The 12,911-nt window shown below is 47.1% G+C and overlaps 1 protein-coding gene across 1 annotated transcript; it reads left to right on the top strand.

The window, feature by feature from the left end:
* Positions 1-10,386: 10,386 nt before the first annotated feature.
* Positions 10,387-11,897, top strand: LOC141027279 (uncharacterized). Its single transcript, XM_073504269.1, has one exon. The coding sequence runs from the start codon at positions 10,419-10,421 to the stop codon at positions 11,895-11,897; it is 1,479 nt and encodes a 492-aa protein (XP_073360370.1). The 5' UTR covers positions 10,387-10,418.
* The last annotated feature ends 1,014 nt before the right edge of the window (positions 11,898-12,911 follow it).

Here is a 12,911-nt window from a genome sequence, read left to right as displayed (position 1 = left end):
TGCGGGGGGGAGTGGGGTGAGCGGGTGCTAGTGTTTCGTGGTGGGCAGGCCATATAGGCCAGGGGTAGTGGGTCGACCAGCTGGGCCATTCGGCCCAGTGGAGGGGGGGTCTACTTCTCCTTTTGTTTAACTTTTGTTTTTGTTTCCTTTTCTTTTTATTTATTGCTTTGTTGTTTCCATCCACTATAAAATATCTAGGCATTTTATAAAAATGTGTTTATTGCACCATATTTACATATGCAAAATATGGCACCTCCCGAACTTTTTTGTTTTAACTTTTGAAAACTTTTATTGTCGACATTAATTTGAATTTTGAATCGGTTTCGAACTAACGCGAGATTAATCAACAGTAATCGAGGTGACATGGCATCATTTGCAGAGGTTACTGTAGCTTGATTACCCGGGCGTCACAATTCTCCTCCACTACAAGAAATCTCGTCCCGGGATTTTAAGAGGTGGAGTAAGGGGGAAAGATCTGGTTACGAAATTCTAACGAATATTCTAGGTCTTGGTTGCTCTTCTTGAACAGTTCGATCCATTACGTTGATGTCTTCATTTCTCTGCTTCAGGTCATCATGATGAAGTCGGCATCCTTTCTTCGAGAACTTCATCGTACTAACGAAGGAATAAAGGGTGGGTATTCCGGGAGAACGGACCTCTGCAAGGTTGACTATCTGGTAGCTAACATCGGGGAAGGTGGCGAAAAGTAACTCTCGATCTGAAACTTAAGAAAATATTGAGAGCAAAGTAAGAAGGTACCATGAGAAGTTTCAAGCGGGTAGGCAATCGTTCGATGCCTGAAACAAAGTGTAAAAGGGGTCCAGAGAAATGGGAATAAGTTTTGTGTCTGATACCAGAATTGATGATATCTTGGAAGGTGGCTCGTGAATTACATATGAGGCCACGCGTGAAGAATAACTTTGGAAACAGGGGGTGTATAGGAAAGTCAGGTTTCGATCCTGTGGAACTGTGGGTTATGGGCCCACCATGTGAGTTAAAAGCAGGAAGGCGCTAACATTTGTATGGTCAAGATAGCAAAGTATGTCAGAGGATAGCCTGTCAGTTTTGTTGGCAACAACGTTGGTACCTAGGGCGAGGGACGAAGAGAACCATTTTCCTGCTCGTTGAACGAGGTGGACCAACAGGCAAGGTTCTCGTCCATCGGTGGTTACCGGAATGTCATCAACAAAAGCAACAGGGTCTTACTGACAGAATTGTACACCGAGGTGTTAACATAAGCAGGGAATTAATACTGCTTAGATCATAATGATCACCAGAAAGGTTAGACAAAACAATGGAAAGGAAAAGGTGTTTATCAGATTAACAAAACAATGGAAAGGAAAATGTGTTTAAGCACATATTTCAGGGGTATATCCTTCCCAAGGGCAAGCAAAGCATGATATCCATGAAGGGATATAACATAGAAAACCCTTTAGGAAAAGGAAGAGAAATTCCATGCTATTATCCATACAACGGTGTTTGGATAACTGAGCAAGAAACATTTAGCATTGGGCTTGAAATGTTCTTGTTGAAAATCGGAGTACCACAGACAAGCTTCGAGATAGCATTGACATGGTCTTCAAGCAAAGGTCGGACTTTGGATGCAGGAAGGTTCCATCAGGAACAACTTGTAGAATAAGTCTTACAATTTCCTCATGGATGAATGGATAACCTTGCAAAAAAGGAAACTATAACACTAGGTGCTCCCGCCAGGTGTGCTAGGCATGACATCACCTTACCCGGTCATGTAAAGATGTTATAACTCTTGGAAATATGTTCCAACCATCATATCTGACCGAGATTTAGATCTGATTGGTGTCAGGATAACTCAGACTCAGGATGCGTGAGAGGAAAGGTGTAACCCAAATTGTCGCGACGACATTGTAAGATTCTCGGGAATTGAACCAAGGAAGCGAGTTCTGAGACAAGGGTTCATCATCATTAAACCAAGGAGAGGACGAGGAGGTGGCTGATGATCTTAGCGACAATTCATTGGGATTTCCAAAAGATGGATTTCCACCATTAGTGAACAAGGAGATAACATTTGTCGGATAAAATGATATAATGACGTATGCTCGAGGAAAACATAGACAATTAAACATTGGTTGAAAAGTGCACCCGAAATATGGGCTTAGGTAGTACGATCAATGCTTAGAATGGTGATTCAATAACCAATGGTCTAAGAATGAAATGTCGACCATTAACTTCAAAGCAATAGGACTGCTAGAAGTTTTGAATTCGCACATCCAAGTTCAATTGTTGGTTTTTCGATTGGAAACAACACGGGGCCAAGAAGGAATGGTGATGGTGAGAAGTATTAATTGTATCAAGAATTCTCAAGAGGTGGTAAAATTCCCATGACATTCTTGACATAAAAGGTGGTAATATTCCAAGGTAAAGAAGAACAAATGCTGGATAGCAAGGAACTCAAGGTATAACACAAAACACAAACAAGTTTGTGTTGGAGGGAAGGCAATAAAGTGGCCGATGATAACACAATTCATCGAGGGCAAGGATGGTATTTCTCATCATGAATCCGATTGATATCCTGGAAGAGCTCATAAGGTTGATGATGATCACGACACATTTGTCGAGAGATTTCATGAAGATGTATTCAATCAGCGACGACATCAGGCCAAAGGAATGATGAAGCGAAGGGTTATTGGAACCAAGGGTACGTCATAAACTCAGGATCCAGATTGTGGTTCGAGGTGAAACGATAAGACAAGGAAATCGACGTAAGCTTAGCTTATTGTTGAAAGATGTGCTCCGGTAATAAGGAACGGGTGGCACGGTTAAAATTTAGCACGATAATGATATAGCCAATCAGGCTAGGAATGACTTGAAGGATTATTAAACTCATAAGCCACGAATAGAGTTATTGAATCGGCGTGCTGAATCGATTCACTTATCGGTGTTCTCAAATGACTATTAACTCATAACCCAGGGGCACTGGAGTCGGCGAGAATAATAGTTGATGAAGAACTCATAAGAAGCCGTGATATTCTCGAGATACCTGAGGGTATACTCGAAGGTAGAGCAGAATAGAGGTTGGATAGATGTATTGACCTACAGAAGACAAGTACTTCAACTTTTCCGAGAAATGGGATCAAAGAAGAAGAATATGGTCGGAACCATAGCTGTAGGGGATCCAATTTAATGACACCAAAAGAATTACCCAAATGATTAAATATTTTGCAAGAAGCTTCCATGATAAGTTCCACGTCGGGTCCATGGGCATGAACACAAGTTCAAGGTCGACTCCCACTTCTTCAATGTATAACCTTCCATTCACCTCTCGTATTTCGAAAATGACATTAGTTGTTGAAAGTTTTACCTGGTGCAATACCAGATAAGTATGACCCATGAAATCTTCCGGGCTCACACAGATTAGGGAAGGCGTTGGTTCAACCCATCGGGGCATGTTAGGAACATATACCACAAACTTCAGAGTAAATAATACAAGCTCGAAAGTAGCACAAGGTTGAGAAAGCAGAGGATACAATTTACCCAACGCATTATGTATCCGCGGACGGCTCAGAAGATTATTGAATATGAAGGACGCTGTCAGATAAAATCCAACAAAGTATCTGACGGTCCATAACAGTGTTAATGTGAGTACCGGCACAATCAAAGGAAGAAACAATGCAAAGGCACTGGATTATAGAAACAACTGACTAATTCAAAGTTCAGATGCAAAGGACTTTATGATTTCCAAATCAAGGGATCAGAAGCAAACGCTCTGATTAAGGATGGATAACTTGAGTAAGCTTAGGGGTATAACCAACGATAATTTGATTGGTTGAGATCCAGCTCATGTTAAAAATGACGTCTGGGCGGGAAGGATGAATTCTAGGATATGATTGAGGATTGCGAGCATACGCAACATATTGATCAATGGACTCAAAATAATATTGACAAAGGATGCTAATAAGATTACCAGACTTATGGGATTAATCATAATGCTAGTAAGCAAGCATTTCAAGAGCATTAGGATGTCAAGGATTTTTAGAAGAACGAATGGTATTTCGAAGACTTTTGTGAAATACAGGAATCAACTGTGGATGAATGGATACTCGATAAGTGTGAGGAATTATCCGTAGGGGGATTCATGTGGTAAAGAACTGCAAGGCAGTGAGCTCAAAGGATTCTCGGGACAACAGAGAGTATTTCGGGACATCTTGTAATAACAAGATCAACGGGGAATGATTTTATGAATGGAAAGTGTATGCAGTTTTCATAGGGGTTGGCGGTGGAAGGAAATCGCAAATGCGATGGCACAAAGACTCGAGAGAACATCGTAGAGTAACTTCGGAATATTCTAGTGCAGCAGGCGATCATCTGAAGTGAGGGGCTCTCCGGGAGAAGTACTTTCGAGAACCCAAAGTTAGTTTTGTTTTTAGCAAAATCATTTAACCCGAATAGAAGAGAGCTCAGAGTCCCAGAGTAAAGATCGAGGAGTAAAAGATTCTAATACCACCCAATGGCGACGTGGGCCCGTAAGCCGCACAGCCATGTTAGTAAAAGTTTTGCAATGTCTAGACTCGACTTCGGCCAAGGAGTGTGGAAGGGGGATTCCTACAGGCAGTCGGCTCTGATACCAACTTGTGACGCCCCCGATTCAATCATACACGCAAACGTGTACGATCAAGATCAGGGACTCACGGGAAGATATCACAACACAACTCTAAAATTAAAATAAGTCATACAAGCATCATAATACAAGCCAGGGGCTCGAGGGCTCGAATACAAGTGCTCGATCATAGACGAGTCAGCGGAAGCAACAATATCTGAGTACAGACATAAGTTAAACAAGTTTGCCATAAGAAGGCTAGCACAAACTGGGAAACGGATCGAAAGAGGCGCAGGCCTCCTGCCTGGGATCCTCCTAAACTAATCCTGGTCGTCGTCAGCGGCCTGCACGTAGTAGTAGGCACCTCCAGTGTAGTAAGAGTCGTCGTCGACGGTGGCGTCTGGCTCCTCGGCTCCAGCATCTGGTTGCGACAACCAGGTAGAATGGAAAGGGGGAAAAGAGGGAGAAAAGCAACCGTGAGTACTCATCCAAATTACTCGCAAGCAAGGATCTACACTACTTATGCATGGGTATCTGTGTAAAGGGGCAATATCGGTGGACTGAACTGCAGAAAGCCAGAATAAGAGGGGGATAGCTAATTTTGTCGAAGACTACGCTTCAGGCCACCTCCATCTTGCAGCATGTAGAAGAGAGTAGATGGTAAGTTCACCAAGTAGCATCGCATAGCATAAACCTACCCGGCGATCCCCTCCGCGTCGCCCCGTTAGAGAGCGATCCCCGGGTTATATCTGGCACTTGGAAGGGTGTGTTTTATTAAGTATCCGGTTCTAGTTGTCATAAGGTCAAGGTACAACTCCAAGTCGTCCCGTTACCGAAGATCACGGCTATTCGAATAGATAAACTTCCCTGCAGGGGTGCACCACATAACCCAACACGCTCGATCCCATTTGGCCGGACACACTTTCCTGGGTCATGCCCGGCCTCGGAAGATCAACACGTCGCAGCCCCACCTAGGAACAACAGAGAGGTCAGCTCGCAGGTCTAAATCCTATGGCGCAGGGGTCTGGGCCCATCGCCCATTGCACACCTGCACGTTGCGTGGGCAGCCGGAAGCAGACCTAGCCTAGCTGGCGTTCCAGTCCAATCCGGCGTGCGCCGCTCAGTCGCTGACGTCACGAAGGCTTCGGCTGATACCACGACGTCGAGTGCCCATAACTGTTCCCACGTAGTTGGTTAGTGCGTATAGGCCAGTGGCCAGACTCGGATCAAATACCAAGATCTCGTTAAGCGTGTTAAGTATCCGCGAATGCCGACGAGGGCCAGGACCACCTCTCTCCTGGGTGGTCTCAACCTGCCCTGTCGCTCCGCCACAAAGTAACAGTTGGGGGCCATCGGGAACCCAGGCCCACCTCTACCGGGATGGAGCCACCTGCCCCTTCAGCCCCCATCTCCGAAAAGTATCATAAGTAATGTAACAGTATAAAGTATATAGCATATGCCCGTGATCACCTCCCGAAGTGATCACGGCCCAGTAGTATAGCATGGCAGACGGACAAGAGTGTAGGGCCACTGATGGAACACTAGCATCCTATACTAAGCATTTGGATAGCAGGTAAAGGTATCAATAATTATAGCAACAATGACAGGCTATGCAGCAGAATAGGATTAACCGAAAGCAGTAACATGCTACACTACTCTAATGCAAGCAGTAGAGAGAAGGAATAGGCGATATCTGGTGATCAAGGGGGGGGGGAGTTTGCCTGGTTGCTCTAGCAAGGAGGGGTCGTCAACACCGTAGTCGAACTGGGGGTCACCGGCAGCCTCGGGGTCTACCGGAAAGAAGTAACGGAGGGGGAACACAATAAATAACAGAGCAATCAAAGCATCACAAAGCGTAACAAGGCAATACGCGGTGCTAGAGGTGACCTGACGCAGTAGGAGGTGATATCGGCGAAGGGGGGAAACATCCGGGAAAGTATCCCCGGTGTTTCGCGTTTTCGGACAGATGATCCGGAGGGGAAAGTTGCGTGTTCGATATGCTAGGGGTGTGTGGCGGACGAACGGGGTGCGTATCCGGATTCGTCTCGTCATTCTGAGCAACTTTCATGTAGAAAGTATTTTCATCTGAGCTAGGGTTTATTTTATATAATTTTCTAAAGTTTTAAATCATTTTTAGAATTTATTTAATTAATTTAATTCAACATTATCCAGAACAATGCATGCTGACGTCATCATGATGAGATGACGTCAGCATGACGTCAGCAGTCAACAGAGGTGTTGACTGGTCAAACTGACTTGTGGGTCTAGTGGGACCCACCTGTCATACACTGTTTAGGTTAATCATGGTTTAGGTTAATTAGTTAGGCTTAATTAGTTAACTAAAATGATTAGGTTAAACTAATATAGAATTAATTAATTAATTATTATTATTTTCTTATTATTATTATTATTTTAAAATTCCCTTTTTTTAAACCGTTCTGGGGTGGGGCCCATATGTCATAGGCCCAGAGGCCTTAACGGGCGCTGCGTAGCAGCGGGGGACGGGTGCGGGCGTAGCCCGAACGGGCGGAGCGGGCGCCCGTCCGTTGCCTCAGGCGCGACCAACAGGGGGGAAAGGCACGGCGAGCCGGGCCGCGCGCTCGCCGGCGGGCGGCGACGGCGCAGGGGTCGGCGGTGGCCGAAGGCGAGGCCAGTAGCGGCAGTGGGGAAGGCAGTAGGGGCAGCAGCGCCGCAGCAATAGCGGGCAATGGAGCGGGTGAGCGCGCGGTGAGCAGCACGGGCGAGGCGAGTGGCGTGCGCGCGCGGTGACGCAGGTCGCGGGACGCGAGCGGGGCGTGGTGGTCATGCAGGGCGGAGCAGGGCATGGCCGAGCGCGGCGCGCGAGCTATGTGGTGTTGGGCGCAAGCGGGGCCGTGCGCGTGCAGCGCGAGGAGGCCGGGGCGCACAAAGACGCGGACACGGCGTGCGTGTACAGGAGCGCGGAGGACCACGGCGAGGCGTAGGGCCGAGCGTGGTCGGCGCGTGGTGGACGGCGCCGGCGACAGAGAACGAGGGGGAGAGAGGGAGGGAGGCCGGAGCCTCACCGGCGTTCGTGGGGAAAATGGCAGCGGGCTCGAGCTCGAGGAGGAGGACGGGGACGACGGGCTGTCGAGGAGGCAGACGGACGGCGAGCTCCGAGCGGCGGCGTCGGAGGTGATGGTGGCATGGGGGGTTCGGCGACGGGGCGACGGGGTTGCTCCGTCGAGGTCCTCGTGCGGCGGCGTCGGGGATCGATCCCGATCAAGGAGGGGATCGGGGGAGGGAGAGGGAACCGTGCGGGGGGGTGGGGTGCTAGGGTTTCGTGGTGGGCAGGCCATATAGGCCAGGGGTAGTGGGTCGACCAGCTGGGCCATTCGGCCCAGTGAAGGGGGGGTCTACTTCTCCTTTTGTTTTTGTTTCCTTTTCTTTTTATTTATTGCTTTGTTGTTTCCATCCACTATAAAATATCTAGGCATTTTATAAAAATGTGTATATTGCACCATATTTACATATGCAAAACATGGCACCTCCCGAACTTTTTTTTTAATTTTTGAAAACTTTTATTGTTGACATTAATTTGAATTTGAATTTTGAATCGGTTTCGAACTAACGCGAGATTAATCAACAGTAATCAAGGTGACATGGCATCATTTGCAGAGGTTACTGTAGCTTGATTACCCGGGCGTCACACCCACCGCTAGTGCAGAAGGAGTTGGACCTTTTTATAAAGGATTATCTTCCACATGCTATTGGAGCTTAAGAAGAGAAGAGGCCCTCGCGCACTCCTCCGCCGCCGCCCGCCTCGCCACGCCTCGTCACGACGTGATGCGGGTTGCGGTATTAAGCCGAGCCGAGCTCACACCCACGCGCTTATTTTTGTCAGTCACTAATAGAGAGTTTCTGACAGCTGGGCCACGATCTAAGACATCGGATCGTGGGTTGTCACGGACTCGGACGTGGGTTGAGCCCATGTCTCTCCACGCGGTTGCACCTATATAAGTGTGCGGTGTCTCCTAACCCTAGCCGACATGAACAGATCACATCTACTCACGCGCACTGCCCACCATCGTTCCTTTGTTGCTGCTGCCGCCGGTGACTCCATCCCGTCCGCCGCGTACACGGTCGACGGGAGAGCAGGTCTCCGAAACCCCGCCCCTCCGGTTCCTGTACGGGAAAGGGGCGAATAGGTTTTTGGAAAGCGACCATGCGACTGCTCGCCTCCGATCCGCTACTTCCTCTACGTCCGCGTCGCCTTCATCATCACCATGTCTCAGTCCGACGCCGACCGTCTCGGCGCCGAGAAGCTCGAGGCCGTCAAGAAGGCCGCCGAGGACGCCTCTGCTGCCGCCACCGCCGTGGCGGCTTCTGCATGGCGTACTGGAGGGTATAACGCATATATCCCTCTCCCCATTATTTCCGTATTAGCACTAATAGCATTATGTGTAGATTTATCTACTGTTTGCGTAGTACGTGCTTGTTTAGATCAGCATCAGTATGTCGTTAATTCTGTCAATGCCATGCTAGTCATCTATTTATGGATTAAATTAATCAAAAAATTGCCTATTTTGTCAGCAGTGCATTCCGGCAGTTCCTGAAACAGAGGAAAAGTGGTGTTCGGTTCACTGGAAATTGCCTACAGAGATGAGCAACCGAGCTGTTCTACTGATGCAACAACATGATTATTTTATTTAGATACGCAATATTTTAATCCTGCATGCTGGTCTGACTTCTCTCCTACACTGTGGCTGCCTTGGGCCTCCGCCTAAAAAATTGGCTCAAACCAGATGTGTAGATTCCTGTAAAATGGCCACTGTTTATGAACCTATCCATAGGAACGCTGTAGCTTATTCATTTGATCCGAACGCAACTGAAAGAACTCAAAACAATGGAATGGACATTCCTTTGGAAACTCTACAAATCCTGTGAAGCGAGCGCACCCTAAACTCTCTGTACCATGAACATTGGTTTTCTTTCTTCCAACCTTAATAATGAACCAACACGCAAAGCTCTTGCGCGTTTCTGAACAAAGGTTACACCAAACTCCCAAGCCCGAAGCAGCTACTCCTACACTGTCAACCCTCGTCGCTCCCGCCACTGCCCAGGGTTGTCTGAATGCAGAATCCATTAACTGAACGTTGGTGCGAGGTATTGGCGAAAACCTATGCGCAGATGAGCATGATAGTGGACTCAAAACATCTGCTCTTCTCCACTCCATATATGTTGTCTGTGGCCCTTGGATCTCAGCAAGTCTCAACACTGCGGTGCATTCTCTTTCCCAGGCTTGCTTGCCGCAGTGTCCTTGACTCGCTTACAGGTTACACTCACCCCAAATAAACAAGAAATATCTGGCGAACGCTTGAACACATTCGCGCCTGACAGGACAAACAATGGCTAGCAAGCAGCACACAACCAACCGCTGAAACCTAGAAGCCTCTCAAGAGGGAGGCCAGCTCCATCCAGCCGAAACTTTTTAGTGACCCCCAAAAGGCGACCGGCGTAATTTTTCGCCGGATTTTGTGGCGCCCATTCGCCCGTCTTGGCGCATCTAGAGTGCTTGACCGTGATCTTTCTGTTGGAGTTATTGGCCATAATCCATATAATAATTCATATTTTGTGCCAATAATTCAAAGTAAATCCCAGAGGCTCAGGTGGCCCATCCATGCATGACAAGGTTGTGTGGAAAATTGACCAATGCCATGTGTATGCGCTGTTTTATCACGCGAGAAGAAAGTTGAAACAATTGACACATAAATGGGAGAAGAAACTGAACACTTCGTGTGAGTTTTAGTGCGCTCGTTTCTTCTCTCCTTAATGTTTTTAGTGCGTCTGTTTAATGGTGTTTATTGCACCGGTTTCTCTTCTACTAATGAAGGCCAGTTTCAACTCTTCTCACGTATATAAGAGGTCGCTCCTCTGTTGTTCCAAGCAGCACAACAACCTTTCGTCTCATTCCAAAGCATTGAGCCGCCTATCTCTTTCCCATCTCTTTTCCTGGCGTGCACCGGGAAGTGAGACAGCAGGCCTCCGAAACCCCGCCTCTTGTGATCCGGTACGGGAGAGGGGCGATCAGGTTTTTGGGGAGCGTCCTTACGCGACTGCTGGAGTCTTGTTCATCGTGGCTGCGAACGGCGACATCACTGACGACGAGTTCCCTAACGACGACTTCTTCCCCGACGTCAACGACCTCTTCAGCGACATGACGATCGGGACATCTGCACCTTCTGCTACTGCGCCGTATGCCATCTTATCCTCACTGTTAGGGCTAGCATTTGGTTTATTGCTAATAGCAATTGGCATGGATATGATGCATTTTGCTTATGATTTTGATTGCATGACTAGTCTCAACGAATTGTTGCTAGTTTCTAGTTTCATCAATATATTGCTATTCATGTTTTATCCATTATTTTTCTGGATTAAACTAAACGGGAAAATGCCTAATTATTCAACAATCCAAAAACCTGATTTGTGTAGGCAATTTTCTCCAACTGCATTTGCTGCTACTCTTAAGCCTTCTGTGTTCGAGGGTGTGAACTATAAGAGGTGGCGTGCGAGGGCAGTTCTTTGGCTTACCACCATGAATTGTTTTCACGCCTCTAAGGGCAAGCCAGAGGGAGAGCTAACTGATGAACAGGAGCAAGCTTTCCAGGCTACGGACACCCTCTTCCGAGGTGCTGTTCTGAGTGTTCTTGGCGACAAGATTGTCGATCCCTTCATGACCATCACGGTCGGTAAGGATATGTGGGATGCGCTTGAGGCCAAATTTGGAGTCTCAGACGCAGGAACTGAGTTGTACGTCATGGAGCAATATTATGACTACAAAATGACTGATGACCGCTCCGTTGTAGAGCAGGCTCATGAGATTCAGTCGCTCACAAAAGAACTTGAGCATCTTAATTGTGTGTTATCGGACAAATTCATTGCCGGAGGCATCATTGCCAAGCTTCCTCCTTCATGGAGGAATTTTGCTGCCTCTCTGAAGCATAAGAGGCAAGAGTTTACTGTTGTCAATGTAATTGGCACTCTTGATGTAGAAGAGAAGGCGAGGGCAAAAGACACACGTGCTCGTTTCCATGAGGGGAATTCCAGTGCCAATTTGGTACAAAAGAGAAATTTCCAAACCCACAAACCCAAGAACAAAAACTATGGGGGCAAAGGAAAATTTAGTACAAAGCTCCACAACATGTCAACTTCAAGAAGAAGAAGGAGACTTATAAGAAGAAAGGAAAGTGCCATGTATGTGGCAGTGAAGAACATTGGGCTTCATCCTGCAAGGACCGCTGGGACATGCGTCAAAATGAGAACAATAGCAAGACCGCTAATGTTGTTATTGGCGATGTTGACATGAAAGATGTCGGGTACGGTAAATTTCCTACCATTCTTTCAGTATGTCATTCTCCTGATTGGTGGATTGACACCGGTGCCAATGTACATGTGTGTTCTGACATAAACATGTTTTCTTCTTATCAGGTCGCAAGAACTACACCCGTGCTGATGGGAAATGGGACACATGCTTCTATTCATGGTGTTGGTACGGTCCATCTGAAGTTTACTTCGGGAAAGATCGTGCGACTGAAGAACGTGCAACATGTCCCTGCTATAAATAAAAATCTCGTCAGCGGTTCTCGTTTATGTCGAGATGGTTATAAATTGGTATTTGAGTCCAATAAGGTTGTAGTATCTAAGTGTGGACAATTTATTGGGAAGGGCTATGAAAGCGGAGGCTTGTTCCGCTTATCTTTGTCAGACTTTTGCACTAAAGTTATTAATCATGTTTGCAGTGAAACCGAATTAAATGGTTGGCATTCATGACTTTGTCATATTAACTTTGGTGTTATGACGCGGCTAGCAAATTTGAGTTTAATCCCGAAATTTACAATTGTCAAAGGTTCTAAGTGCCAAGTTTGTGTGCAAGCAAAGCAACCTCGCAAGTCCCATACGACTGTTGAGGCGAGGAAATTGGCACCACTTGAACTCATACATTCAGATCTTTGCGAGATGAATGGTGTGTTGACAAAAGGTGGGAAAAGATATTTCATGACTCTAATCGATGACTCTACACTAGTAGAAAAAGGGGCTTTTACCCCGGTTGGTAAGGGCCTTTTGTCCCGGTTTTCGAACCGGGACTAAAGGGTCGTTACTAAAGCCCTAACCCTTTAGTCCCAGTTCTTACACGAACCGGGACAGAAGGTCCTCCACGTGGCCGCTGCTGCCAGCCCAGGCAGGGGGGCCTTTGGTCCCGGTTGGTGACACCAACCGGGACCAATAGGCAGGGCCTTTTGTCCCGGTTAGTGTCACCAACCGGGACCAATAGGCATCCACGCGTCAGCATTTCAGGGGCTGGGGTTTTTGTTTTTTTAAA

The sequence above is a fragment of the Aegilops tauschii genome, chromosome 7 (assembly GCF_002575655.3).
Source record: "Aegilops tauschii subsp. strangulata cultivar AL8/78 chromosome 7, Aet v6.0, whole genome shotgun sequence".
Taxonomy (NCBI): Eukaryota; Viridiplantae; Streptophyta; class Magnoliopsida; order Poales; family Poaceae; genus Aegilops; species Aegilops tauschii.
This window is presented reverse-complemented; position numbering and strand designations above follow the sequence as displayed.

What these genes read in the sequence shown, in the direction of transcription:
- LOC141027279 (XM_073504269.1), top strand. Translation starts at nt 10,419, where the DNA reads ATGAAGGCCAGTTTCAACTCTTCTCACGTATATAAGAGGTCGCTCCTC.